We start from the raw sequence: 25,692 nt of genomic DNA, 5'->3' as shown, positions 1-25,692 counted from the left end.
CAGCAGGATGGGAGCAGCGCATGACAGAACGGGGGCGCAGGATGGGAGCAGCACATGACAGAACGGGCGCAGGATGGCAGCAGCGCATGACATAATGGGCGCAGGATGGCAGCAGGATGGGAGCAGCGCATGACAGAACGGGGGCGCAGGATGGGAGCAGCACATGACAGAACGGGCGCAGGATGGGAGCAGCACATGACAGAACGGGCGCAGGATGGCAGCAGCGCATGACAGAATGGGCGCAGGATGGCAGCAGCGCATGACAGAACGGGCGCAGGATGGCAGCAGCACATGACAGAACGGGCGCAGGATGGCAGCAGCACATGACAGAACGGGTGCAGGATGGCAGCAGCACATGATGGAGACCATATACCAATATAAATGCTCGCCACCCGGGCGTAGAACGGGTTCAATAGCTAGTAGTATATAAGAAGACAACTTAGTTTTTGTTATGAAATGTTTTTTAACAGCCTGATGAATAAATGATCTGTAGGAACGATCTGTAGGACGATGCACCGCGAGAGGTGGTGAGTCCTACTTCAATGGAAGTCATCAAACAGAGGCTGGACAGACATCTGTCTGAGATGGTTTAGTGAAACCAACATTGCGCTGGGGGTTGGACAGGATGACCCTGGAGGTCCATTCCAACTCTAACATTCTATGATTCTAAGATAAGATCGATCTTGACCAAGCCTAGAGAGATCCACCAGGGTCTTCTCCACCCTTGTCTTGATAGTATTAAGCCATCGGGTTGCTGGTCTTCCTCTTCGCCTTGTTCCTTCTATTCTCCCAACCATTATGTCCTTCTCCGGTGATTTCTCTCTTCGTATGTGTCCAAAGTAGATAAATTGTAGCTTGGTGATCCTTGCTTCGAGTGACATGTTTGGCTTGATTTGTTCCAAAACTGATTTGTTTGTCCTTCTTGCCATCCATGGTATTGATAACATCCTTCTCCAAGATCAGGTTTCGAAGGCGTGTATGTGTAGTGAATGGGAATTATTGAAGTTGTGGATGCAGTTTTTGGAAGAAGAGGTGGATACAAAAGACAGAAGTAGCTGTATTTCATTTAGGGTATGTGTACGCAAGAATTCACCACAATAGCATCCACAGCGCTGGTCAATTTACAATGCAGAAATTCTCTGCGATGTCAGCATGAGATTTATTAAAATCTCATATACAAGCACTGCTACTGTTCTGAGTGATAGATTTTCTCCTTGTCTGTCTGTACTACAGTAGCCATGCTGTGCCTGAGATTTTAAGACATCTCATGCACGCACTGCGCAGAATATGTGCAGCATATATGATCCGACACTATGGATATCAAATCCAGAATTTATGCTACAGATGATATCTCGGATTTACCACACAATGTCTGCAATGGTAGTTACTTGAGATTTCGTAGCCGAAATACCCCAGGAGCATGTACCATTAGGCTTGTATTAGACATGCAGTTTTTAATGCAGTAAAAGCCAGGAATGTATACAGATATATATATATATATATATATATATATATATATATATATATATATATATATGCGAGAAAGGAGAGATGTAGAAATTCATAAAATAGTAATGAGTTTATTCAAATTGTTAAAAAATTAAGGCACACTGAAAACAAACCAAGTATGTGTGTGTTTGGGGATATGGGGAAAAACATTTACAGTGGCATGTAAATGTTTGGGCACCCCTGGTCAAAATTACAGTTATTGTGAACAGTTAAAGTGAACCTGTCAGCAAGATTTTGCTAAGTAAACTACAGGCATTGTCAGGTTGATGCTGTTAAACTGATTAAAATGATACCTGGGGTGAAGAAATCTGTCTTGTGGTTCTTGTGTAATCAGTGTTAGAAGTTTGCAGTTAATGATATGCCCGTGCTCCGGGGCGGGACTGTTGAGTCTTATCCTTCTGCTCTAAACCAGAGAAACCAAGGAAAGACATGCCCACAGGTGGTCCCGAAACACAAACAGTCTGTCTGTCTCTACGATGAGGAACATGTTTATGAACATGACAGGAATAATTTTAATAGCATGGACTTGGTGGAAACTATGGCAATGTCAAATTCTATTGCCCTCCATTGGTTTTCTATAAGTTCTATTGGTTTACCAGTTAGCTGGAGATCCAGAAACGTAACGGATTCAGGGTGAAAACAGCTTGTGAAATGGAGATTAAATTGTTTTTTGCTAAGATAATCTAAAAATAATGGTATGTCAGACATTTGATCTTTACAGATGTGTAAATGTGCCAAATGAAGAACTAAAAGACAGACGCTGCCAGAAAGAAGGTCACTAGTAGTGATGAGCGAGTGTACTCGTTGCTCGGGTTTTCTCGAGCACGCTCGGGTGATCTTCGAGTATTTGTTAGTGTTCGGAGATTTAATTTTCAGCGCCGCAGCTGAATGATTTACAGCTATTAGCCAGCTTGATTACATGTGGGGGTTGCCTGGTTGCTAGGGAATCCCCACATGTGTTCAAGCTGTCTAGTAGCCGCAAATCATGCTGCTGAGGGGATGAAAACTTAAACTGCGAGCAGTTATAAATACTCGGAGACCACTTAAGCGTGCTCAGGAAAACCCGAGCAACAAGTACACTCGCTCATCACTAGTCACTAGTGCTGCTTATCCCTTTTTATCAAGGGAGTGTGGTGAGAATGCCATTTGCCTTATCTTCCTAGGGCAACAAAGTACTTTGTCCCAGCCCTAGGGAAAGAAACCTGTCCTAGAATGTTAATAGGAAAGGTCCCTGTAAGCATGTGCAGTAAAAAAACTTTTCGCCATTTGTTCATGAGTAGCAAGTGGTGCTCGCAGTAGATTTTCTGATCTAATACTGGAAAAACCAGGAAGAGGGTGCTCACTCTGATGTCTAGCCTGTTTTTCCAATCTATTATTGGAGATACCACCATGTCTATCTGATCTAATACTGGAGATACCAGGAGTGCTGAGGAAAGAAGTGGCTGCACACACTGCTGTATCCTGTCTTTCTTATCTAAGACTGGAAATATCAGTGGTGCTGAGGTAAAAAGAGGGCGCTCACTCTGTTGTCCAGCCTGTTTTTCCAATCTTTTACTGGAGAATCCAGGAGTGCTGAGGAAAGAAGTGGCTGCTCACATTGCTGTCCACCCTATCTATCTGATCTAATTGTAGAGTTATCAGAGGTGTTGTGGTAAGGAGAGGCCATTCACATTGCTGCACACCCTGTGTTTCTAATATAATACTGAAGATACCAGGAGAATTGAGATGAGAGGCTGCTCATACTGCAGTTCATTTTGTCTAACTGATCTAATACTGGAGATACTAGTGGTGCTGAGGCAAGAAGAGGCTGCTCATACTGCTGCTCATTATGTCTATCTCATCTAATACTGAAGAAACCAAAAGAGTGCTGAGGTAAGAAGAGACTGCTCACACTGCTGTCTACTCTGTCTTTCAAATCTAACACTGGAGATACCAGGGGTGCTGTGGTAAGAAGAGGCCACTCACACTGCTGTCCACCATATCTATCTGATCTAAAACTGGAGATACCAGGGTGCTTAGGTAAGAAGAGGCTGCTCACACTGCTGTCCACCCCATATTTCTGATCTAGTACCGAAGATACCAGGGGTGCCGAGATAAGAAGAGGCTGCTCACACTGCTGTCCACCCTGTCTATCTGATCTAATGCTGGAGATACCAGGGTGCTGAGGTAAGAAGAGGCCGCTCACACTGCTGTCTATCCTGTCTATCTGATCTAATGCTGGTGATACCAGGGTGCTGAGGTAAGAAGAGGCTGCTCACACTGCTGTCCACTCTGTCTTTCAAATCTAACACTGGAGATACCAGGGGTGCTGTGGTAAGAAGAGGCCACTCACACTGCTGTCCACCATATCTATCTGATCTAAAACTGGAGATACCAGGGTGCTTAGGTAAGAAGAGGCTGCTCACACTGCTGTCCACCCCATATTTCTGATCTAGTACCGAAGATACCAGGGGTGCCGAGATAAGAAGAGGCTGCTCACACTGCTGTCCACCCTGTCTATCTGATCTAATGCTGGAGATACCAGGGTGCTGAGGTAAGAAGAGGCTGCTCACACTGCTGTCTATCCTGTCTATCTGATCTAATGCTGGTGATACCAGGGTGCTGAGGTAAGAAGAGGCTGCTCACACTGCTGTCCACCCTGTCTATCTGATCTAATGTTGGAGATACCAGGGTGTTGAGGTAAGAGGCTGCTCACACTGCTGTCCATCCTGTCTATCTGATCTAATACTGGAGATATCAGGGGTGCTGAGGTAAGAAGAGGCTGCTCACACTGCTGTCAACCTTGTCTATCTGATCTAATGTTGGAGATACCAGGGTGTTGAGGTAAGAAGAGGCTGCTCACACTGCTGTACACCCTGTCTATCTGATCTAATACTGGAGATAACAGGGGTGCTGAGGTAAGAAGAGGCTGCTCACACTGCTGTCCACCCTGTTTATCTCATCTAAAACTGGAATTACCAGTTAAACCCGACTCCTGGTGGAGGTCTTAATAACAGCTGATTGTGGAGGTGGCAGACCTTTATCAGTATTATATTGATACTATGCTTAGTATCAGTCGAGGGCGAGCAGGGACCTCACCCCTAATGTCCCTGTTTAAATTGTCTTAACTTATACTGAATTTATTGTCTGTACATGTCCCCGCTTAATTGGAAAGTGCTGCGGAATATGTTGGGGCTATATAAATAAAAATTATTATTATTATCATATAAATGTAATGGAAACACCGTTTAAAATCTATATCTCAGGCAGGGGCATTTTTGTGGCGTTTAGGAAGAATCATAAATAGAAACACAGATGTGATGTAAATTAGGTCTAATGGAGAATCAAGCAAAGTTGTTAAAAGCAGAGAAAATTTTCAAAAATGTATAGGGTCATAAATAATCTGATACACGATTATTGTCTCTGTATATGTTACACCGCCGAGACACTACGGGACACGCCATTCACACCCTTCCTCTCACTACTTCCCCATTATCACCCTGCTAATGACTGAAGTTTTTGTTTTCCACACTTATTTTAGAACAGGATATAACTGGCGCGGCCTCCGTATGAACATCGCCCTTAGTCCTGTACGTTGTCTGTCCGTCCCTAGAAATAATAAAATTTTGCCACCAAATAATTTCTTTCTTTGTTTCGTGATTTCGATAACAATGCGGGAACGTGAGGCCCATCCAGAGCCAGGTGCTTTTTGTTGGCAGCTTGTTTGCTAATGACTCCAACTCCCAGAGAGCAGCTGCCTTGCTGCCTCCTTTGTATGGGCCATTGTTGCAGCACGCCCCTCGTTAATGCACATGCTGCCCTGGGGCAGACCCTGGGAATGAAATCAACTTAGAAGCCTCCAAACCTGACATAGAGCTAGGGAGGATTTTTTTGCTTTGCATCTGCCTGGCCAGTCATTGTGTGCCTGCTGTTCCCTCATTGGCTGTATGTCTACTCAGTAATAGGTTCAGCAAATTCACTCCTTTCCCATCTGTTCCCTTCTTCATTGTTCACTCTGCCTGTGATCCGGGTGCTGGCACTGTGTTAAGGACTTTGCTGCTAAAACCTCTCTGGAAACCAATGTCTGTGTGTTCACCAGCTAAAGTGAGTACACAGTGGATTATCACAATTGCTGGATTTTATGGATTTTATTTTTTTTTCTCATTTGGATGTAGCAGAGCTGAGTTTGTCATTTGGTACAGCTCATCGGGGTATGTATTGTATGGTTACAATCTTCTGCTTTAGGCTTGGGATACTCGGCAACTTTGGCCACATCACAGGTCACACGGCAAAAAAAAAATGCTCTATATGCCATAATGCAAATGAAAAGAGTAACATTGCGACCCGCAGGGCCGCAGCAAGCAAGGTGCAAAGTGCCACAACTAGTCCGATTATTTGCAACTTGCTTGCCGCTATTGCAATACCTTGAACTACGTTGCAGTGGTACAGAGCGATCTTTGGCTGTGTAACCTAAGTCGTGGCTAAAGGTGCCGTGTAGCCCCAGCCATAGGATTTATTCAGTGTCGTTCTCGCTGCGTGGCCACGAACCACGTAACATTTGTCGCATGGTACTACTGTAATACAGGATATCGTTCTGCAAAAACGGCTGAAAAATTTGCTTTGTGTGGATAAGCCCTTAAAGGGAACCTGTCACCTGAATTTGGCGGGACCGGTTTTTGGTCATATGGGCGGAGTTTTCAGGTGTTTGATTCACACTTTCCTTGCCCGCTGGCTGCAATATTGGATTGAAGTTCATTCTCTGTCCTCCAAAGTACACGCCTGCGCAAGGCAATCTTGCCTTTCGCAGGCGTATACTACGGAGGATAGAGAATGGATTTCAATCCAATATTGCGGCCAGCATGCAGCCAGCGGGCAAGGAAAGGGTGAATCAAACACCTGAAAACTCCGCCCATATGACCAAAAACCGGTCCCGCCAAATTCAGGTGACAGGTTCCCTTTAAAGAGCTTTACCTTTGCTAGCTCCTGAACCATTGTAAAATAGTGTGCAGCTACAGTCGCACTGTTCCATCTGAATTGATCCTTATCTTAATTGCGTTACAAGGATGCAAAAACTGTAGATCGGAGAGTGGTTAGCACTGCAGGGAAACTTAGCACTACAGGTGCAACATTATCTCTGCATGTATCACTGTATAACGAAGTCTGATAAAATCCTACAGATACATTTTCTATTTTTACTGGTATTTGTGGCCAGCCTCCTCCTTCCTGCATGATGTAGTTGTGTACTGCCAGGCATTTATTGCAGTGTTTACTTGCTGCTATATTGGTCAATGTGCTGGATATTCACTATACACAGAGGACATAGATCCAAGAGCAGGTACTAAATCTTCACCATACAGGAGAACAGATCCCAGAGCAGGTGCTGAATCTTTCCATGCATGGGGGACATGGATCCCAAAGCAGGTGCTGAATCTTCCCCGTACAAGAAGTATATGAATCCCAGAGCAGGTGCTGAATCTTCACTATACAGGGAGGATAAGGATCCCACAGCAGATGCTAAATCTTCACCATACAGGAGAACAGATCCCAGAGCAGGTGCTGAATCTTTCCATGCATGGGGGACATGGATCTCAGAGCAGGTGCTGAATCTTCCCCATTCAGGGAGGACATGGATCTCAGAGCAGGTGCTAAATCTCCTCATACAGGAGTTGCAGGTGCTGCATTTTCACCATGCAGGGAGGACATAGATCCCAGAGCATGTGCTGAATCTTTACCATGCAGGGAGGACATAGATCCCAGAGTAGATGCTGTATCTTTCCCATACAGGAGAGCATGGATCTCAGAGCAGGTGCTGAATCTTCTCCATTGAGGGAGGACATGGATCTCCGAGCAGATGCGGAATCTTCTCCATTCAAGGAGGACATGGATCCCAGAGCAGGTGCTGAATTTTTACCATGCAGGGAGGACATAGATCCCAGAGCAGGTGCTGAATCTTCCCCAGACAGGAGTACAGAGCAGATGCTGAATCTTTCCCATACAGGACAGCATGGACCTCAGAGCAGGTGCTGAATCTTCTCCATTGAGGGAGGACATGGATCTCCAAGCAGATGCGGAATCTTCTCCATACAAGGAGAACATGGATCTCAGAGCAGGTGCTGAATCTTCTCCATACATGGATCTGAGAACAGGTGTCAAATCTTCTCCATACAAGGAGGACATGAGTCTCAGAGCAGGTGCTGAATCTTCTTCATACATGGATCTCAGAACAGGTGCTGAATCTTGTCCACACAAGGAGGACATGGATCCCAGAGCAGGTGCTGAATCTAAACCATGTAGGGAGGACATGGATCTCAGAACAGGTGCTGAATCGTCTCCATACAAGGAGGACATGGATCCCAGAGCAGGTGCTGAATCTAAACCATGTAGGGAGGACATGGATTTCAGAGCAGGTGTTGAATCTTCTCCATACATGGAGGACATGGATCTCAGAGCAGGTGTTAAATATTCCCTACACAGGGAGGATAGGGATCCCAGAGCAGGTGCTGAATCCACCCCACTCAGGAAGGACATGAATCCCAGAGCAGGTTCTGAAATTTCCCCAAACGGGGAGGAAATGAATTATAGAGTAGGTGATGAATCTTCCCCATACAAAGAGGACAGGAATCTCAGAGCAGGTGCTGAATCTTCCCCAGACAGGACGACATGGATCCCAGAGCAGATGCTGAATCTTTCCCATACAGGAGAGCATGGATCTCCGAACAGGTGCTGAATCTTTTCCATACCTGGAGGACATGAATCTCAGAGCAAGTGCTGAATCTTCTCCATACAGGGAGGACATGAATCCCAGAGCAAGTGCTGAATCTAAACCATGTTGGGAGGACATGGATCTCAAAGCAGATACTGAATCTTCTCCATACAGGAGGACATGGATCCCAGAGCAGGTGCTGAATTTACCTCTTACAGGGAGAACATGAATCCCAGAGCAGGTTCTGAAACTTTCCCAAACAGGGAGGAAATAAATCATAGAGCAGGTGATGAATCTTCCCCATACAAAGAGGACATGGATCCCAGAGCAGATGCTGAATCTTTCCCATACAGGAGAGCATGGATCCCAGAGCAGGTGCTGAGTCTTCTCCATTGAGGGGGGACATGGATCTCCGAGCAGGCGCTAAATCTTCTCCAAACAAGGAGGACATGGATCCCAGAGCAGGTGCTGAATCTTCTCCATACATGGAGGACATGGATCTCAGAGCAGGTGCTGAATCTTCTCCATACAGGGAGGACATGAATCCCAGAGCAAGTGCTTAATCTAAACCTTGTAGGGAGAACATGGATCTCAGAGCAGGTGTTGAATCTCCTCCATGCAAGGAGGACATGGATCCCAGAGCAGGTTCTGAAACTTTCCCAAACAGGGAGGAAATGAATCATAGAGCAGGGGATGAATCTTCCCCATACAAAGAGGACAGAACAAATGCTGAATCTTTCCCATACAGGAGCATGGATCCCAGAGCAGGTGCTGAATCTTCTCTATTGAGGGAGGACATGGATCTCCAAGCAGATGCTGAATCTTCTCCATACAAGGAGGAAATGGATCCCAGAGCAGGTGATTAATCTTCTCCATACATGGAGGACATAGATCCCAGAGCAAGTGTTGAATCTAAACCATGTAGGGAGGACATGGATCTCAGAGCAGGTGCTGAATCTTCTCCATACAGGAGGACATGGATCCCAGAGCAGGTGCTGAATTTACCTCTTACAGGGAGAACATGAATCCCAGAGGCAGGTTCTGAAACTTCCCTTAACAGGGAGGACATGGATCTGAGAGCAGATGCAGAATCTTCCCATAGCAGGAGGACACGAATCCCAGAGCTGGTGCTGAAACTTCCCTTAACAGGAAGTATATGGATCTCAGAGCACGTGCTGAATCTTCCCCAGACAGGAGGACAGAACAGATGCTGAATCTTCCCCATACATGTCAGGAGAACATGGATCTCAGAGTAGGTGCTGAATTTTATCCATACAGGAGGACATGGATTTCAGAACAGGTGCTGAATCTTCACCATACAGGGAGGACATGGATCTCAGAGCAGGTGCTGAATCTTCACTATACAGGAGGACATGGATGCTAGAGCAGGTGCTGAATCTTCCCCATACAGGAGGACATGGATACTAGAGTAGGTGCTGAATCTTCACCATACAGGAGGACATGGATACTAGAGTAGGTGCTGAATCTTCACCATACAGGAGGACATGGATACTAGAGTAGGTGCTGAATCTTCACCATACAGGCGGACATGAATCTCAGAGCTGTTCAGCACTTTTCTTAGCAGAGGGCTTAATTAACAGATAACAGCTGGAAGAACCATTACTAGAATTGCATCTGGATAAAATAAAAATAGCAAGGAAAACTTTTCTGACACATTGATAGAACGAATCTCTAACTATCTGCATATTTTAAGTTGTAATGTTGTTAGTTTGAGGATGAATCACAACTTGCAGATGTCTATGTGCATAGATTGCAAGCTCAGTGGTCAAGGTCTTCCACTAGTATATTCAGTTTTGTGTGATGGAAAGTGCTGGGTCCTGGGTTCAAATCCCACGAAGGACAACACCTGTAAGGAGTTTATATGTTCTCGCTGTGTTTACTGGGTTTCCTCTTGGTTCTCTGATAGGGAATCTGTGGACAGCGATGATAATCTATGTAATGCAGTATGGAATTAATGGTGCTATATAAGTGAGTAAAATAAATAAATAAAAATACTAGTGCTGTATAAGGCCGAGGTCACACTTGCGAGTGCAATGCGAGAAACACACGCAAGTACCTTGCCTCAACGGCACTCGGGACTGGAGCGTGCGGCTGCATGTATTTCTATGAAGCTGAACGCTCCGGTCCGAACCGCCGGTGGCAGTGCCGGGTATTGAGGGAAGATACTCGCGCGAGTTTCTCGCTTTGAACTCGCAAGTGTGACCCCGGACTTAGCGTTTCCTGGCTGTATACCATTAAACAGTTGTCCTGTCCAAATTGATTTTTGAATCCCCCCCAGTGCACGCACTGTGTTCTGTGAGGATTTGCCAGTATCAGACCTGAGACCGGAGGATATGCATGAGTTATACATATTCCAGCACAGTGGGCAAATAGAGAGCTTGTGCTTTCTCCACACAAGTGCATGGAAGCAAGGCCGCGCACACTGGCCCGGAGTATGTATAACTCCTACCTTAAGACTTATCTATTTGGACTGCACAACCCCTTTAAGACGGTGCACTTACAACCTGTGGTGGCTGAGCAATGAGCAGTTACCCTTTATGTTTGTGCATGTATATATAGTGCTGCTGTAGTGGCCATGAAGGCTGTGGCTACACGGCCAGCGATCGCTGTGTGCCGCTGCATAGCGCAAGTGAAGGGGGTCACATTGCGACCCGCAAAGTAACGTGACAAACAAGTGACAAAAAGTTGGAATACTCTGGATTGGTGTGTACTTCCATGTCGCATTTGTGGTACCTTGCAGGTCATGATGCATCTCCATTCACTTACACTGTGCCTCAATGTTGCCCCAGTCTAATTTCTGATACAATCTGGGTTTCCAGGACTCCAGGTAGCTTTTAATGACAAATTCAGCTCTGCTACATATGTACGTGTCGAGGGGGTGGTAGGAGCAGAGTGGGAGTTCTGCTTGTATGGGATGTCCAATGAAAGGACCCTCTCTCAGCAGGGGGGCTATGATTTGTATTAGGGAGCACGCCGCACTCTTAAAGGTCTTTGTAGATGAGTGGTGTAGAGGCAGGTGCGTGAAGGGTTAACATAAAGGCTGCACTCGTGCCACATGCCCCTATTATTCCGACATATGCATTGGCCTATTGAAAGTTTTCGGGAGCTGGGCAGACCACCAGTTGCCGATCTCCTGCGGCTCCAGTAGACATCTGTTGCCTCTGAGTATTAACCAATCTGTTCAATGGGACATCTTTTCTTTGTGAGCTGGAGGTTAGCAGACAAGAGCGCTCAGGGCCACACAATGGGCATCAAATCGGGGGGTCCAGCAGCACCATCGCTTTATATTACATATTCATTATATTTCCTGCATATACTGCCTTCATTACAGAAAGCAACGAGCAAGTCATAATTATTATTATTTGTATTATTATTATTATTATTATTATTTATTGTTATAGCGCCATTTATTCCATGGCGCTTTACATGTAAGGAGGGGTATACATAATAAAAACAAGTACAATAATCTTAAACAATACAAGTCATAACTGGTACAGGAGGAGAGAGGACCCTGCCCGCGATTATTTTTAGTTATTACTCATCTATATACTTACATTTATTAATGAGTTAGTTATTAAATCTCTGTATATTTTATATTGCCATAGGCATACATTTCCCAATATATATATATATATATATATATATATATATATATATATATATATATATATATATATATATATATATGTACATATATATATATATATATATACTGTGTGTATGTGTATATATATATATATATATATACACACACAATATAACAATGACGGAGTCATCTTCATGAGACCGTTTATAGGAAAGAATTACTCATGATTAAGCAACACGGACAGCCTCGTGGGGCATTTTGTTTTATTAAATGCATGTATTTTAGGCTAAAAATCGCTTTCACTATTTGGATTCATAGAAGAGCTCGGAAGATAAGCGTTATCACCTCTTTTTCTAAAAAGAGCTTGCTGACTCATTCTAAGTTAACTCGTTCTGCAGTCAGTAATAGTGCAACCAATGGGCAGAGGGAGGCAATCAGTGCCACATTTTTAATGAAACCCAATTACATTTTTTTGGGGGGTGGTACTCATTATCTATTGGATGTTTCGCTCATTTGACAGGAGAGCGACTGATAAAAAGGGGCGTCATTGCACCTAAACTTACTAAGAAGTGCTGTAAAGTTAGAGAAACGTCTCTCAAGATGCGCTAGTTTTATCATCCAAATCAAGCCACTGCTCAAGCATAACACAAACTTCACTTCTTTCTTTGCAAAGGATGAATCTGAGATGAAAACAAAATGAACATATACCCTGCTGTAAGTAAACTGCAGTAGTGCCTGAAAATAACGTAGGGTGCTTAGTAAACTGCGATTTTGATTAAAGGGGCGTAAAAGCCATCCCACCAGTGCCAAGGTGTACCCAGTCAGGACGGTCCTAACCTCTAGTATTAAAACCTTATCATGTGTCAAAAATGGCTTCAATGTGAATAAGGGCCGAGCAAGACCGGAACCCAACTGTGGACACCCAGCCATGAGAAGGGGTGAAATCTGCAGTAAATTTCTGTGGCATAAATTGACACACTTGACTGAGGAAACGATGATCTTTTTGTCCTCTTTTTAACCATCCAACTACCTCTCCTCCACCCCTTTTCATCCTACCTTTGCAATAACGACAGACAACTGTGGATTTGGGTAAATGGACACAGTAGCCTTTATTTTCTAACATTAACCATCTTAGGAAAGGAAACGGGTCTTTGGAAACCAACCAATAAAACCCTAGCGCTATCAGCCACTCCTCTTTGCCCCCAATCGCAACTCTCTGATTCAGGGACCCTCCTGCCGAATGGTGCCTCATACAATTTTCCCTCTGAGACCTTGTCCCTATAGGGACCCTGAGTACTTTTTACCATTTACCCTCCCAAATGGGTCCCCTCCTCTCTTTCCCTATGCCACCCTTTGGCTTTCCAAAGACCAGATCCCGCCTGCTGCCATGACATACAGCAGCCACAGAACAACCACATCAAGGCCGAAAAACCACAATCCAATGGCAGAGACTCATATTGAAGGGAGAAAGGGTGAGACGCTGCTCCACCAATGGACTGCGCCTTCACTGCCATGAAAGCCCTATATACCAGTTCCCTCCACCAATCAGGAATGGCCACGTTTATGCCACTCCTCATATCCGCCCCCCAATAACCCTGCTCACTACTTCATGACAAATGCCATCTTAGGATCCTCCATATCCTGGTCCACAAAATGGCATGTTATAAAATAAAACCAGTTAGCCCAGGCACGCCTCCTAGCCATGGGGACCTAACTTTTAGCCCCTTTGGGTCACCCCCTGGCCTAGGCATGCCTCCTAGTGATGAGGACCTACCTTTTAGCCCCTTTGGCTCACCCCCTGGCCTAGGCAAGCCTCGTAGTGATGGGGACTTACCTTTTATCCCCTTTGGGTCACCCCCTGGCCTAGGCATGCCTCCTAGGGACGAGGACCTACCTTTTAGCCCATTTGGGTCACCCCCTGGCCCAGGCATGACTGCTAGTAACAAGGACCTACCTTTTATCCCCTTTGGGTCACCCCCTGGCCTAGGCATGCCTCCTAGTGATGAGGACCTACCTTTTATCCCCTTTGGGTCACCCCCTGACCTAGGCATGCCTCGTAGTGATGGGGACCTACCTTTTATCCCCTTTGGGTCACCCCCTGGCCTAGGCATGCCTCCTAGGGACGAGGACCTACCTTTTAGCCCCTTTGGGTCACCCCCTGGCCCAGGCATGACTGCTAGTAACAAGGACCTACCTTTTATCCCCTTTGGGTCACCCCCTGACCTAGGCATGCCTCGTAGTGATGGGGACCTACCTTTTATCCTCTTTGGGTCGCAGTCCGGGCCTTACTGTAGATGTCAGTTTGTAGCCCTGGTCAATTTGCACCAATTATCTCGCAGCATGTATTATATCTGACCCATGTGAACAAGGGTGAACTCAACAGTTCTGCTCCAGAATTTGCCACGACTCTCCTACTAATCCGCATGAGCTTTATGCCAAAAAAAAAAACCTTTTCGATGAATGCTACTGATTTTCCATAGCAAAATGTTATTTCCTTCACATCTTTTTATGACACATCTCAGCATTTGCCACTGACCAGGGTGTAGATAATTATCTGTCCTTATTCTGGATTATCTGGATTTTCACATATTGCACATACACATAGCTATACATACTAATTTCTTCATGGCTTTTGAGTAATGAGTCATTGCGGTAAAGTACGCGCTGATCTTGAGCCGTCAAACTCTTCATATTATGGGACATTCTTGGAATTGCATAGCTGCGAATGATAAGTGAGATACTGCAACGGCTTTTATGTTGCACTTGACAATTATATTATCTAAGGAATAATACCGACGCCATCATAGCGAATGGTGAAATCAGAAGGAACTTTGAGTAACAATCTACATTATGTATTTAAATGGTCAACATTTATTTATTTCTGTTGCTTATTTGGCACCCCAGAACTCTACAGACATCATCATCACTGTGCCCATTGGATAATTCCCTTTCAGAATGTCTTTGGTGTGAGGGAGGAAACCCCACACATCACCCCCGACTGATTGGCAGCTTTCTGCCTATGCACAGTGTACACAGAATTCTGCCACTCAGTGATGTGAGTGGAGTTATACAGAGCTCAGCATTCGGAGAAATGCTAGATCTGCAGCAGAGAAAACACTAATTTTATGAAAATGACAGCAAGCAACCCAGTATGTCACACATGGCTGGAATCAGGGTATCTGCCCCTATCTATGTCATGATGCTCTCAGATGGGATAGCAAACACATGGTGACAGATTCATTTTAAAGATGACCTATCACCAGGCCAAAAGTGCCCAGTTCTTGGTATTCCTGTTTTCTCTCTGCTTCCCTGAGTATTGCAGTCTTTGTTCTTTTGCAACCCCCAAACGGTTCCAGTGATATGGGCCTTTTAAACTAGTATGAAAATTTATGGCCTTTACTAAGAGGGCGTGGCTGACGGGATTCTATGTGGGCGTGTCATTAGGCTGTTCTGCATAATTACCCTGTGAGCTACGCCCTCTTGTAAAGGGTAAAATAAAAATCACTAAAAAAAAACAAAACCATATCCCTGGAACTGTAGGATTAAATAAAAACAAACAAACCGTATACTCGTGGGAATGGGGGGGCAGTGGAAATAAAATAAGAGACAAATCTGACCATTTTTGACCTAGTGACAGGTCCTCTTTAGATGCTTTCTTTGCACCAAAGTAGATGTTCACCATACATATAGTTAGTTGACCAAGTTAAATAAAGAGGTTGTCCATGGCTAGAAATATCTACAAACCTTCTTCTAGATACAACACGGCACCCGTTGAGTTTAGAGTTTCAGCTCGGCTCCATTGATGAGAATGTGTTGGAGGCTCATAGTTTCTGTAATCGTCACCTCTAGTGATGAGCCAGCGTGCTCGAATAAGGTGTTATCCAAGCATGCCCAGGTGCTAGTCGAGTATTTCGGCATGCTCAAAAGATATGTACGATTCGCCACCGCTGCATGTCTCATTGTCAGGATTCGAACCCAACAGCTCTTGTGCACCAGACGGCAGGGCTTCCTTCTGAGATATTCATCCCGCTGGACAGTTCCATGCTTATCCAAATACTATGTTGTTGCTGATGTCTCCACCCTGAGTTTCCTGTTGGTTACCACCCTGAGTTCCTGATTGGCTCATCCTGATTGCACGCCCTATTTAAACCTGGCCTTACTCTCATTTCCTTGTGTGATTATTGAGCTACCTGCCTCTAGTCAAGCTGCTTTCCACCTGCTATTCCTTCAAACGACATTGCTGTTCCTGTGTACTGACTCCTTGGCTATCCCAGACTATGCTACCTGCCAGTGCGGCCCCTAGTGGCTGCAATATCACTATTCCAAACCAGGTCAGTCCATAACACTCGTGGATGTTTGACAGCCTCAACAAACACATGCCGGGCGACTCGAGCATTTTTTTTGAGCTCGCTAAAAAAGCTTGACTGGGACACCAGCATGCTCAGGATAGCATCTGAGCACTCTCACTCACAAGTCACCATCCATCTTGCTGCAGATTATTTTTTCCTCTTTCTCACAATTTATCAGAGAATAATTGTCTTCAATCTCTGATAGATTTTCACATAAAAGTCCAGATGGTGAGCCTTCTATGTAATATTTGACCAAAGTTCTGGTGAAATGTTAGATTACAGTTGATAACATTATGGTGTGTTGCATCTTTTGCACACTAACTATTGAGTTTCCAGGGAAGTTCAGGAAAGCTGAAGTCCATGGAGAAGTATTAGTCCTCCCTTTCCTTTCATACAATTCCCATTTCTTTTTAATCCTCTGCTCAAATCAACTATGCGTGCATCAGCCCTAAAGGAATTATCCAGGATTAGAAAAAACATGGAGGCTTCTTCCTGGAAAGAGCAGCACAGATGTCTGTGAGTTGTGTCTGGTATTGCAGCTCCGGTTTATTGGAGTGAAATGAACAGAGCTACAGTACCAGACTCAACCTGTGGACAGATGTGACAACGTTTATCATTAAAAGGTAGCTATGTTTCTGAATTGCATTGCAAGGGGTGAAATCAATTAGTTCACAACGTTAATTGATAGGCTGCAGATATCAGATGAGCAGCGCTGCTCAATTTTTACTCTGGTGTGTTGAGGAGATTTTTTAAATTCTTATCCACTGTCTGCTAGTGTAATATGTAGCAAATTACTATGACCTGCGTGATCAAAATCTATCCTTAATCCCTTACCGAGATCCATTGTACATATATGGCGCATGTCAGGTCCCTGTGAATGAAGCAGGCTCAAGAGCTGAGCCTGCATCACACCCCGCAGATGGTAGCTGTGTAACACAGCCAGCATAATAATAATAATAATTTTTATTTATATAGCAACAACATATTCCGCAGCACTTTACAATTAAGCGGGGACATGTACAGACAAATTCAGTACAAGTTAAGACAATTTAAACAGTGACGTTAGGGGTGAGGTCCCTGCTCGCAAGCTTACAATCTACAAGGAAATGGGGGGACACAATAGGTGAAAAGTGCTTGTTATTTCAGGTCTGGCAATTATAATAAATAGGGATTTTCATACAAAGCTGCATGATCCGGTCATCAGCCCGTGTGTTTAAGTGCAATAGTCAAGTATCAAGTGCAGTTATCATGTGCATGGAGGGTGTGGAGACAGATGAATAGTAAGGTGCAGATTCAGAATAATATTTGGACGGAGGGAATAGGGCAAAATTAGTTTACTGAGTAGTTGATGTGGTAAGCTTGTTTGAAGAGATGGGTTTTTAAAGCGCGCTTGAATAGGTCGGGGATAGGTATCAGTCTGATTGTCTGGGGAAGTGCATTCCAGAGAGCTGGTGCAGCACGAGAGAAGTCTTGGAGACGGAGGTGCGAGCTTCGGATTATGGGGGATGTTAGTCTTAGGTCATTTGTAGAACAGAGGGCATGTGTAGGGCGATAAACAGAGATTAGAGAGGAGATATAAGGCGGTGCAGAACTGTGGAGGGCTTTATGGCTGAGAGAGATGAGTTTATACTGGACCCTGTAGTGAATAGGTAGCCAGTGTAATGACTGGCACAAGATGGAGGCATCGGTGAAGCGGCTGGATAGAAATATGACCCTGGCTGCCGCATTCAAGATGGATTGGAGAGGAGAAAGTTTGGAAAGAGGGAGACCGATCAGAAGAAAGTTGCAGTAGTCCAGACAAGAATGAATAAGAGCATCTGTAAGAGTCTTAGCAGTTTCAAAGGTGAGAAAAGGTCGGATTCTGGAGATGTTTTTAAGATGCAGGTGACAAGAGCGAGTGAGTGATCGGATATAGGGAGTAAAGGAAAGTTCGGTGCCGAATGTGACCCCATGACAGCGGGCATGCTGCTTGGGAGTTATGGTTGAACCCTCCAGGGTAATTTCGATGTTGGGTAGAGTGAGGTTAGTAGAAGGGAGAAGCAGAGGCGTAGCTAGAGCTTTTGCCGCCCGGGGCTGTTCCCGAGTTTGGCGCCCCCCCCCCCAGCTCAATACACACAAAGGTTACCAAAAATGGTTTTCCTGTTTTGTAGAACTTAAACTGGGCCTAATGGTGTCACCCCCACATGCCAAACCTGTGACTTAATACCACCACACCATGACCAGACCACGTAGTGACCGAATAATACTACATACAAACATACAAGGGACAAATACCACAACACCATTTCCAGACCACATATTACCACCACATAGTGACTGAATACTACAATACTGATCAGTAATAATAAAAAAACACAATACTATCACCATAAGTGCCAGTATTCACAGGAGATCTGTACTTAGTATGCAGTGTCTGTGTAGAGGTAATACAGAGATCACTGGTGGTATTATACACAGGAACTCTGTATATAATGTATAGATAATACAGTGATCACTGGTGACATTGTACACAGGACCGCTGTATATAGTATACAGTGAATAGTGTCAGTGTATAGGTAACACTGACTCACCAGTGACATCTCTAGGTGAAGTCCTTCATCTTTCATCCAGCACAGACCGCCATCATTCCTTCCAGCCAGGACTCGTTTCTGCAGGAAATAACAGTTATCTCGAGCTCCGCTTGCAGAACACATTACTTAATTTTTCACAACTTCTACATTACATCACATGAAGAAAAAAAGGTGATATAGTGTCACTCTGCACAGTAACAGGACCGCCTCCCCATTTAAAACAGTATACTCAAAAAATAAAATAAATACATCACTGCAGTAATAATATCCCTTAATTAGCCCCTATGGTAACACTATTCCCCACCCTGGCCCCGTTTATCTCATTCCTGGCTCCAGCCATATGTTCTCACATCCTGCCCTCATGAGTATCCATTCTACCCCATATGATCTCCCCATCCTGCCCCACCAGCCTCCATCGTATCCGTCCTGCCCCATGATCCAATCCTGCCCCGTGTCTCCAATCATGCTCCGTATCTACATTCTGCCCATGCCTCAAGTCCTGCCCCCAGTGTGTCCAGCAATCTGCCCCAGTGAGTCCAGCATATTACCCCCATGTTGTCCAGCAATCTGCCCCAGTGTGTCCAGCATATTACCCCCAGTGTGTCCAGAAATCTGCCCCAGTATGTCCAGCACTGCCCCCAGTGTGTCCAGCAATCTGCCCCAGTGTCCAGCATTGCCCCAGTGTGTCCAGCAGTCTGCCCCAGTGTGTCCAGCATATTACCCCCCGTGTGTCCAGCATATTACCCCCAGTGTCCAGCATTGCCCCAGTGTGTCCAGCATATTACCCCCAGTGTGTCCAGCATATTACCCCCAGTGTGTCCAGCAATCTGCCCCAGTGTCCAGCAGTCTGCCCCAGTGTGTCCAGCATATTACCCCCAGTGTGTCCAGCATATTACCCCCAGTGTCCAGCATTGCCCCAGTGTGTCCAGCAGTCTGCCCCAGTGTGTCCAGCATATTACCCCCAGTGTGTCCAGCATATTAGCCCCAGTGTCCAGCATTGCCCCAGTGTGTCCAGCATATTACCCCCAGTGTGTCCAGCAATCTGCCCGTGTCCAGCATTGCCCCAGTGTGTCCAGCAGTCTGCCCCAGTGTGTCCAGCATATTACCCCCAGTGTGTCCAGCATATTACCCCCAGTGTCCAGCATTGCCCCAGTGTGTCCAGCATATTACCCCCAGTGTGCCATCATATTACCCCAGTGTCCAGCATTGCCCCAGTGTGTCCAGAAATCTGCCCCAGGGTCTCCAGCATTGCCCCAGTATGTCCAGAAATCTGCCCCAGTGTGTCCAGAAGTCTGCCCCAGGGTCTCCAGCATTGCCTCAATGTGTCCAGAAATCTGCCCCAGGGTCTCCAGTATTGCCCCAGTGTGTCCAGCAATCTGCCCCATGGTCTCCTGTATTGCCCCAGTGTGTCCAGCATTCTGCCCCATGGTCTCCAGTATTGCCCCAGTGTGTCTAGCATTCTGCCCCATGGTCTCCAGTATTGCCCCGGTGTGTCCAGAATTCTGCCCCATGGTCTCCAGTATTGCCCCAGTGTGTCCAGCATTCTGCCCCATGGTCTCCAGTATTGCCCCAGTGTCTCCAGCAATCTGCCCCATGGTCTCCAGTATTGCCCCAGTGTGTCCAGCAATCTGCCCCATGGTCTCCAGTATTGCCCCAGTATGTCCAGCACTGCCCCCAGTGTGTCCAGCAATCTGCCCCAGTGTCCAGCATTGCCCCAGTGTGTCCAGCAGTCTGCCCCAGTGTGTCCAGCATATTACCCCCAGTGTGTCCAGCATATCACCCCCAGTGTCCAGCATTGCCCCAGTGTGTCCAGCATATTACCCCCAGTGTGTCCAGCATATTACCCCCAGTGTGTCCAGCAATCTGCCCCAGTGTCCAGCAGTCTGCCCCAGTGTGTCCAGCATATTACCCCCAGTGTGTCCAGCATATTACCCCCAGTGTCCAGCATTGCCCCAGTGTGTCCAGCAGTCTGCCCCAGTGTGTCCAGCATATTACCCCCAGTGTGTCCAGCATATTAGCCCCAGTGTCCAGCATTGCCCCAGTGTGTCCAGCATATTACCCCCAGTGTGTCCAGCAATCTGCCCGTGTCCAGCATTGCCCCAGTGTGTCCAGCAGTCTGCCCCAGTGTGTCCAGCATATTACCCCCAGTGTGTCCAGCATATTACCCCCAGTGTCCAGCATTGCCCCAGTGTATCCAGCATATTACCCCCAGTGTGCCATCATATTACCCCAGTGTCCAGCATTGCCCCAGTGTGTCCAGAAATCTGCCCCAGGGTCTCCAGCATTGCCCCAGTATGTCCAGAAATCTGCCCCAGTGTGTCCAGAAGTCTGCCCCAGGGTCTCCAGCATTGCCTCAATGTGTCCAGAAATCTGCCCCAGGGTCTCCAGTATTGCCCCAGTGTGTCCAGCAATCTGCCCCATGGTCTCCTGTATTGCCCCAGTGTGTCCAGCAATCTGCCCCATGGTCTCCTGTATTGCCCCAGTGTGTCCAGCATTCTGCCCCATGGTCTCCAGTATTGCCCCGGTGTGTCCAGCATTCTGCCCCATGGTCTCCAGTATTGCCCCAGTGTGTCCAGCATTCTGCCCCATGGTCTCCAGTATTGCCCCAGTGTGTCCAGCATTCTGCCCCATGGTCTCCAGTATTGCCCCAGTGTCTCCAGCAATCTGCCCCATGGTCTCCAGTATTGCCCCAGTGTGTCCAGCAATCTGCCCCATGGTCTCCAGTATTGCCCCAGTATGTCCAGCACTGCCCCCAGTGTGTCCAGCAATCTGCCCCAGTGTCCAGCATTGCCCCAGTGTGTCCAGCAGTCTGCCCCAGTGTGTCCAGCATATTACCCCCAGTGTGTCCAGCATATTACCCCCAGTGTGTCCAGCATTGCCCCAGTGTGTCCAGCATATTACCCCCAGTGTGTCCAGCATATTACCCCCAGTGTGTCCAGCAATCTGCCCCAGTGTCCAGCAGTCTGCCCCAGTGTGTCCAGCATATTACCCCCAGTGTGTCCAGCATATTACCCCCAGTGTCCAGCATTGCCCCAGTGTGTCCAGCAGTCTGCCCCAGTGTGTCCAGCATATTACCCCCAGTGTGTCCAGCATATTACCCCCAGTGTCCAGCATTGCCCCAGTGTGTCCAGCATATTACCCCCAGTGTGTCCAGCAATCTGCCCGTGTCCAGCATTGCCCCAGTGTGTTCAGCATATTACCCCCAGTGTGTCCAGCATATTACCCCCAGTGTCCAGCATTGCCCCAGTGTATCCAGCATATTACTCCCAGTGTGCCATCATATTACCCCAGTGTCCAGCATTGCCCCAGTGTGTCCAGAAATCTGCCCCAGGGTCTCCAGCATTGCCCCAGTATGTCCAGAAATCTGCCCCAGTGTGTCCAGAAGTCTGCCCCAGGGTCTCCAGCATTGCCTCAATGTGTCCAGAAATCTGCCCCAGGGTCTCCAGTATTGCCCCAGTGTGTCCAGCAATCTGCCCCATGGTCTCCTGTATTGCCCCAGTGTGTCCAGCATTCTGCCCCATGGTCTCCAGTATTGCCCCAGTGTGTCCAGCATTCTGCCCCATGGTCTCCAGTATTGCCCCGGTGTGTCCAGCATTCTGCCCCATGGTCTCCAGTATTGCCCCAGTGTGTCCAGCATTCTGCCCCATGGTCTCCAGTATTGCCCCAGTGTCTCCAGCAATCTGCCCCATGGTCTCCAGTATTGCCCCAGTGTGTCCAGCAATCTGCCCCATGGTCTCCAGTATTGCCCCAGTGTGTCCAGCAATCTGCCCCATGGTCTCCAGTATTGCCCCGGTGTGTCCAGAAATCTGCCCCATGGTCTCCAGTATTGCCCCAGTGTGTCCAGCATTGCCCCCAGAGTCAGGCCGGCGTCACACACAGCGTAAAACAATACGGTCCGTATATTACGGCCGTAATACGCTGAAAAGTCCCGAAAAAAGTGGTCCGTAGCTCCTCCGTAGGCAGGGTGTGTCAGCGTTTTTTGCGCATGGCATCCGCCGTATGTAATCCGTATGGCATCCGTACTGCGTGGTTTTCTCGCAGGCTAGCAAAACCAACATACCGCTATAGAAGTGATCCATGTGTCCCAAAAAGAAAAGAAAATATATACAGTGGGGCAAAAAAGTATTTAGTCAGTCAGCAATAGTGCAAGTTCCACCACTTAAAAAGATGAGAGGCGTCTGTAATTTACATCATAGGTAGACCTCAACTATGGGAGACAAACTGAGAAAAAAAAATCCAGAAAATCACATTGTCTGTTTTTTTAACATTTTATTTGCATATTATGGTGGAAAACAAGTATTTGGTCAGAAACAAACAATCAAGATTTCTGGCTCTCACAGACCTGTAACTTCTTCTTTAAGAGTCTCCTCTTTCCTCCACTCATTACCTGTAGTAATGGCACCTGTTTAAACTTGTTATCAGTATAAAAAGACACCTGTGCACACCCTCAAACAGTCTGACTCCAAACTCCACTATGGTGAAGACCAAAGAGCTGTCAAAGGACACCAGAAACAAAATTGTAGCCCTGCACCAGGCTGGGAAGACTGAATCTGCAATAGCCAACCAGCTTGGAGTGAAGAAATCAACAGTGGGAGCAATAATTAGAAAATGGAAGACATACAAGACCACTGATAATCTCCCTCGATCTGGGGCTCCACGCAAAATCCCACCCCGTGGGGTCAGAATGATCACAAGAACGGTGAGCAAAAATCCCAGAACCACGCGGGGGGACCTAGTGAATGAACTACAGAGAGCTGGGACCAATGTAACAAGGCCTACCATAAGTAACACACTACGCCACCATGGACTCAGATCCTGCAGTGCCAGACGTGTCCCACTGCTTAAGCCAGTACATGTCCGGGCCCGTCTGAAGTTTGCTAGAGAGCATTTGGATGATCCAGAGGAGTTTTGGGAGAATGTCCTATGGTCTGATGAAACCAAACTGGAACTGTTTGGTAGAAACACAACTTGTCGTGTTTGGAGGAAAAAGAATACTGAGTTGCATCCATCAAACACCATACCTACTGTAAAGCATGGTGGTGGAAACATCATGCTTTGGGGCTGTTTCTCTGCAAAGGGGCCAGGACGACTGATCCGGGTACATGAAAGAATGAATGGGGCCATGTATCGTGAGATTTTGAGTGCAAACCTCCTTCCATCAGCAAGGGCATTGAAGATGAAACGTGGCTGGGTCTTTCAACATGACAATGATCCAAAGCACACCGCCAGGGCAACGAAGGAGTGGCTTCGTAAGAAGCATTTCAAGGTCCTGGAGTGGCCTAGCCAGTCTCCAGATCTCAACCCTATAGAAAACCTTTGGAGGGAGTTGAAAGTCCGTGTTGCCAAGCGAAAAGCCAAAAACATCACTGCTCTAGAGGAGATCTGCATGGAGGAATGGGCCAACATACCAACAACAGTGTGTGGCAACCTTGTGAAGACTTACAGAAAACGTTTGACCTCTGTCATTGCCAACAAAGGATATATTACAAAGTATTGAGATGAAATTTTGTTTCTGACCAAATACTTATTTTCCACCATAATATGCAAATAAAATGTTAAAAAAACAGACAATGTGATTTTCTGGATATTTTTTTCTCAGTTTGTCTCCCACAATTGAGGTCTACCTATGATGTAAATTACAGACGCCTCTCATCTTTTTAAGTGGTGGAACTTGCACTATTGCTGACTGACTAAATACTTTTTTGCCCCACTGTATATACTGTCTGTATATATATATATATATATATATATATATATATATATATATGTCAGTAGACACATATATGTATATATATTAATATTTATTCCAGCGCTATACAGCTTGAAAGCCGGTAATTCAATTACCGGCTTTTTCTTTCTCCTTCCTAAAACCCGACATCATTTGAGACATGGTTTACATACAGTAAACCATGTCTTCTCTCCATTTTTTTTGCAGATTCCACACTACTAATGTCAGTAGTGTGTATCTGCAAAATTTGGCCGTTCTAGCTCTTAAAATAAAGGGTTAAATGGCGGAAAAAATTGGCGTGGGCTCCCGCGCAATTTTCTCCGCCAGAGTAGTAAAGCCAGTGACTGAGGGCAGATATTAATAGCCTGGAGAGGGTCCACGGTTATTGCCCCCCCCCTGGCTAAAAATATCTGCCCCCAGCCACCCCAGAAAAGGCACATCTGGAAGATGCGCCTATTCTGGCACTTGGCCACTCTCTTCCCATTCCCGTGTAGCGGTGGGATATGGGGTAATGAAGGGTTAATGCCACCTTGCTATTGTAAGGTGACATTAAGCCTAATTAATAATGGAGAGGCGTCAATTATGACACCTATCCATTATTAATCCAATTGTAGTGAAGGGTTAAATAAAACACAAACACATTATTTAAAATTATTTTAATGAAATAAAAACAATGGTTGTTGGAGTATTTTATTCAACGCCCAATCCAGTCACTGAAGACCCTCGTTCTGTGAGTAAAAAAACATAATAAACCAACAATATACTTACCCTCCGCAGATCTGTAACGTCCAACGATGTAAATCCTTCTGAAGGGGTTAAAACATTTTGCAGCAAGGAGCTTTGCTAATGCAGGCTGCTCCTCGCTGCAAAACCCCAGGGAATGAGGCTAAAAATAGATCAATGATCTATATTTAGCTTCATTTGCGGTGAGGCGCCCTCTGCTGGCTGTTCATAGATCGTGGGAAATTACCTAGAAAGCTCCCTGGCTAATTAGGCTTAATGTCACCTTACAATAGCAAGGTGGCATTAACCCTTCATTACCCCATATCCCACCGCTACACGGGAATGGGAAGAGAGTGGCCAAGTGCCAGAATAGGCGCATCTTCCAGATGTGCCTGTTCTGGGGTGGCTGGGGGCAGATATTTTTAGCCAGGGGGGGGCCAATAACCGTGGACCCTCTCCAGGCTATTAATATCTGCCCTCAGTCACTGGCTTTACTACTCTGGCGGAGAAAATTGCGCGGGAGC

At 46.2% G+C, this 25,692-nt stretch overlaps 1 protein-coding gene across 1 annotated transcript in view; it reads left to right on the top strand.

The window, feature by feature from the left end:
* The first annotated feature begins 5,511 nt into the window (after positions 1–5,511).
* The window catches only part of ZC3H12C (zinc finger CCCH-type containing 12C), an 80,117-nt gene continuing 59,936 nt past the window's right edge, over positions 5,512–25,692 (top strand). Inside the window, exon 1 of the mRNA XM_069759074.1 lies at positions 5,512–5,592. Within this exon, the coding sequence (XP_069615175.1) occupies positions 5,569–5,592 (24 nt within the window). The 5' untranslated portion in view covers positions 5,512–5,568. The remainder of the gene's footprint in view (positions 5,593–25,692) is intronic.

The sequence above is a fragment of the Ranitomeya imitator genome, chromosome 3, assembly GCF_032444005.1.
Source record: "Ranitomeya imitator isolate aRanImi1 chromosome 3, aRanImi1.pri, whole genome shotgun sequence".
Taxonomy (NCBI): Eukaryota; Metazoa; Chordata; class Amphibia; order Anura; family Dendrobatidae; genus Ranitomeya; species Ranitomeya imitator.
The sequence above is the reverse complement of the archived record's forward strand: the minus strand, read 5'-3'. Positions and strand labels throughout refer to the sequence as shown.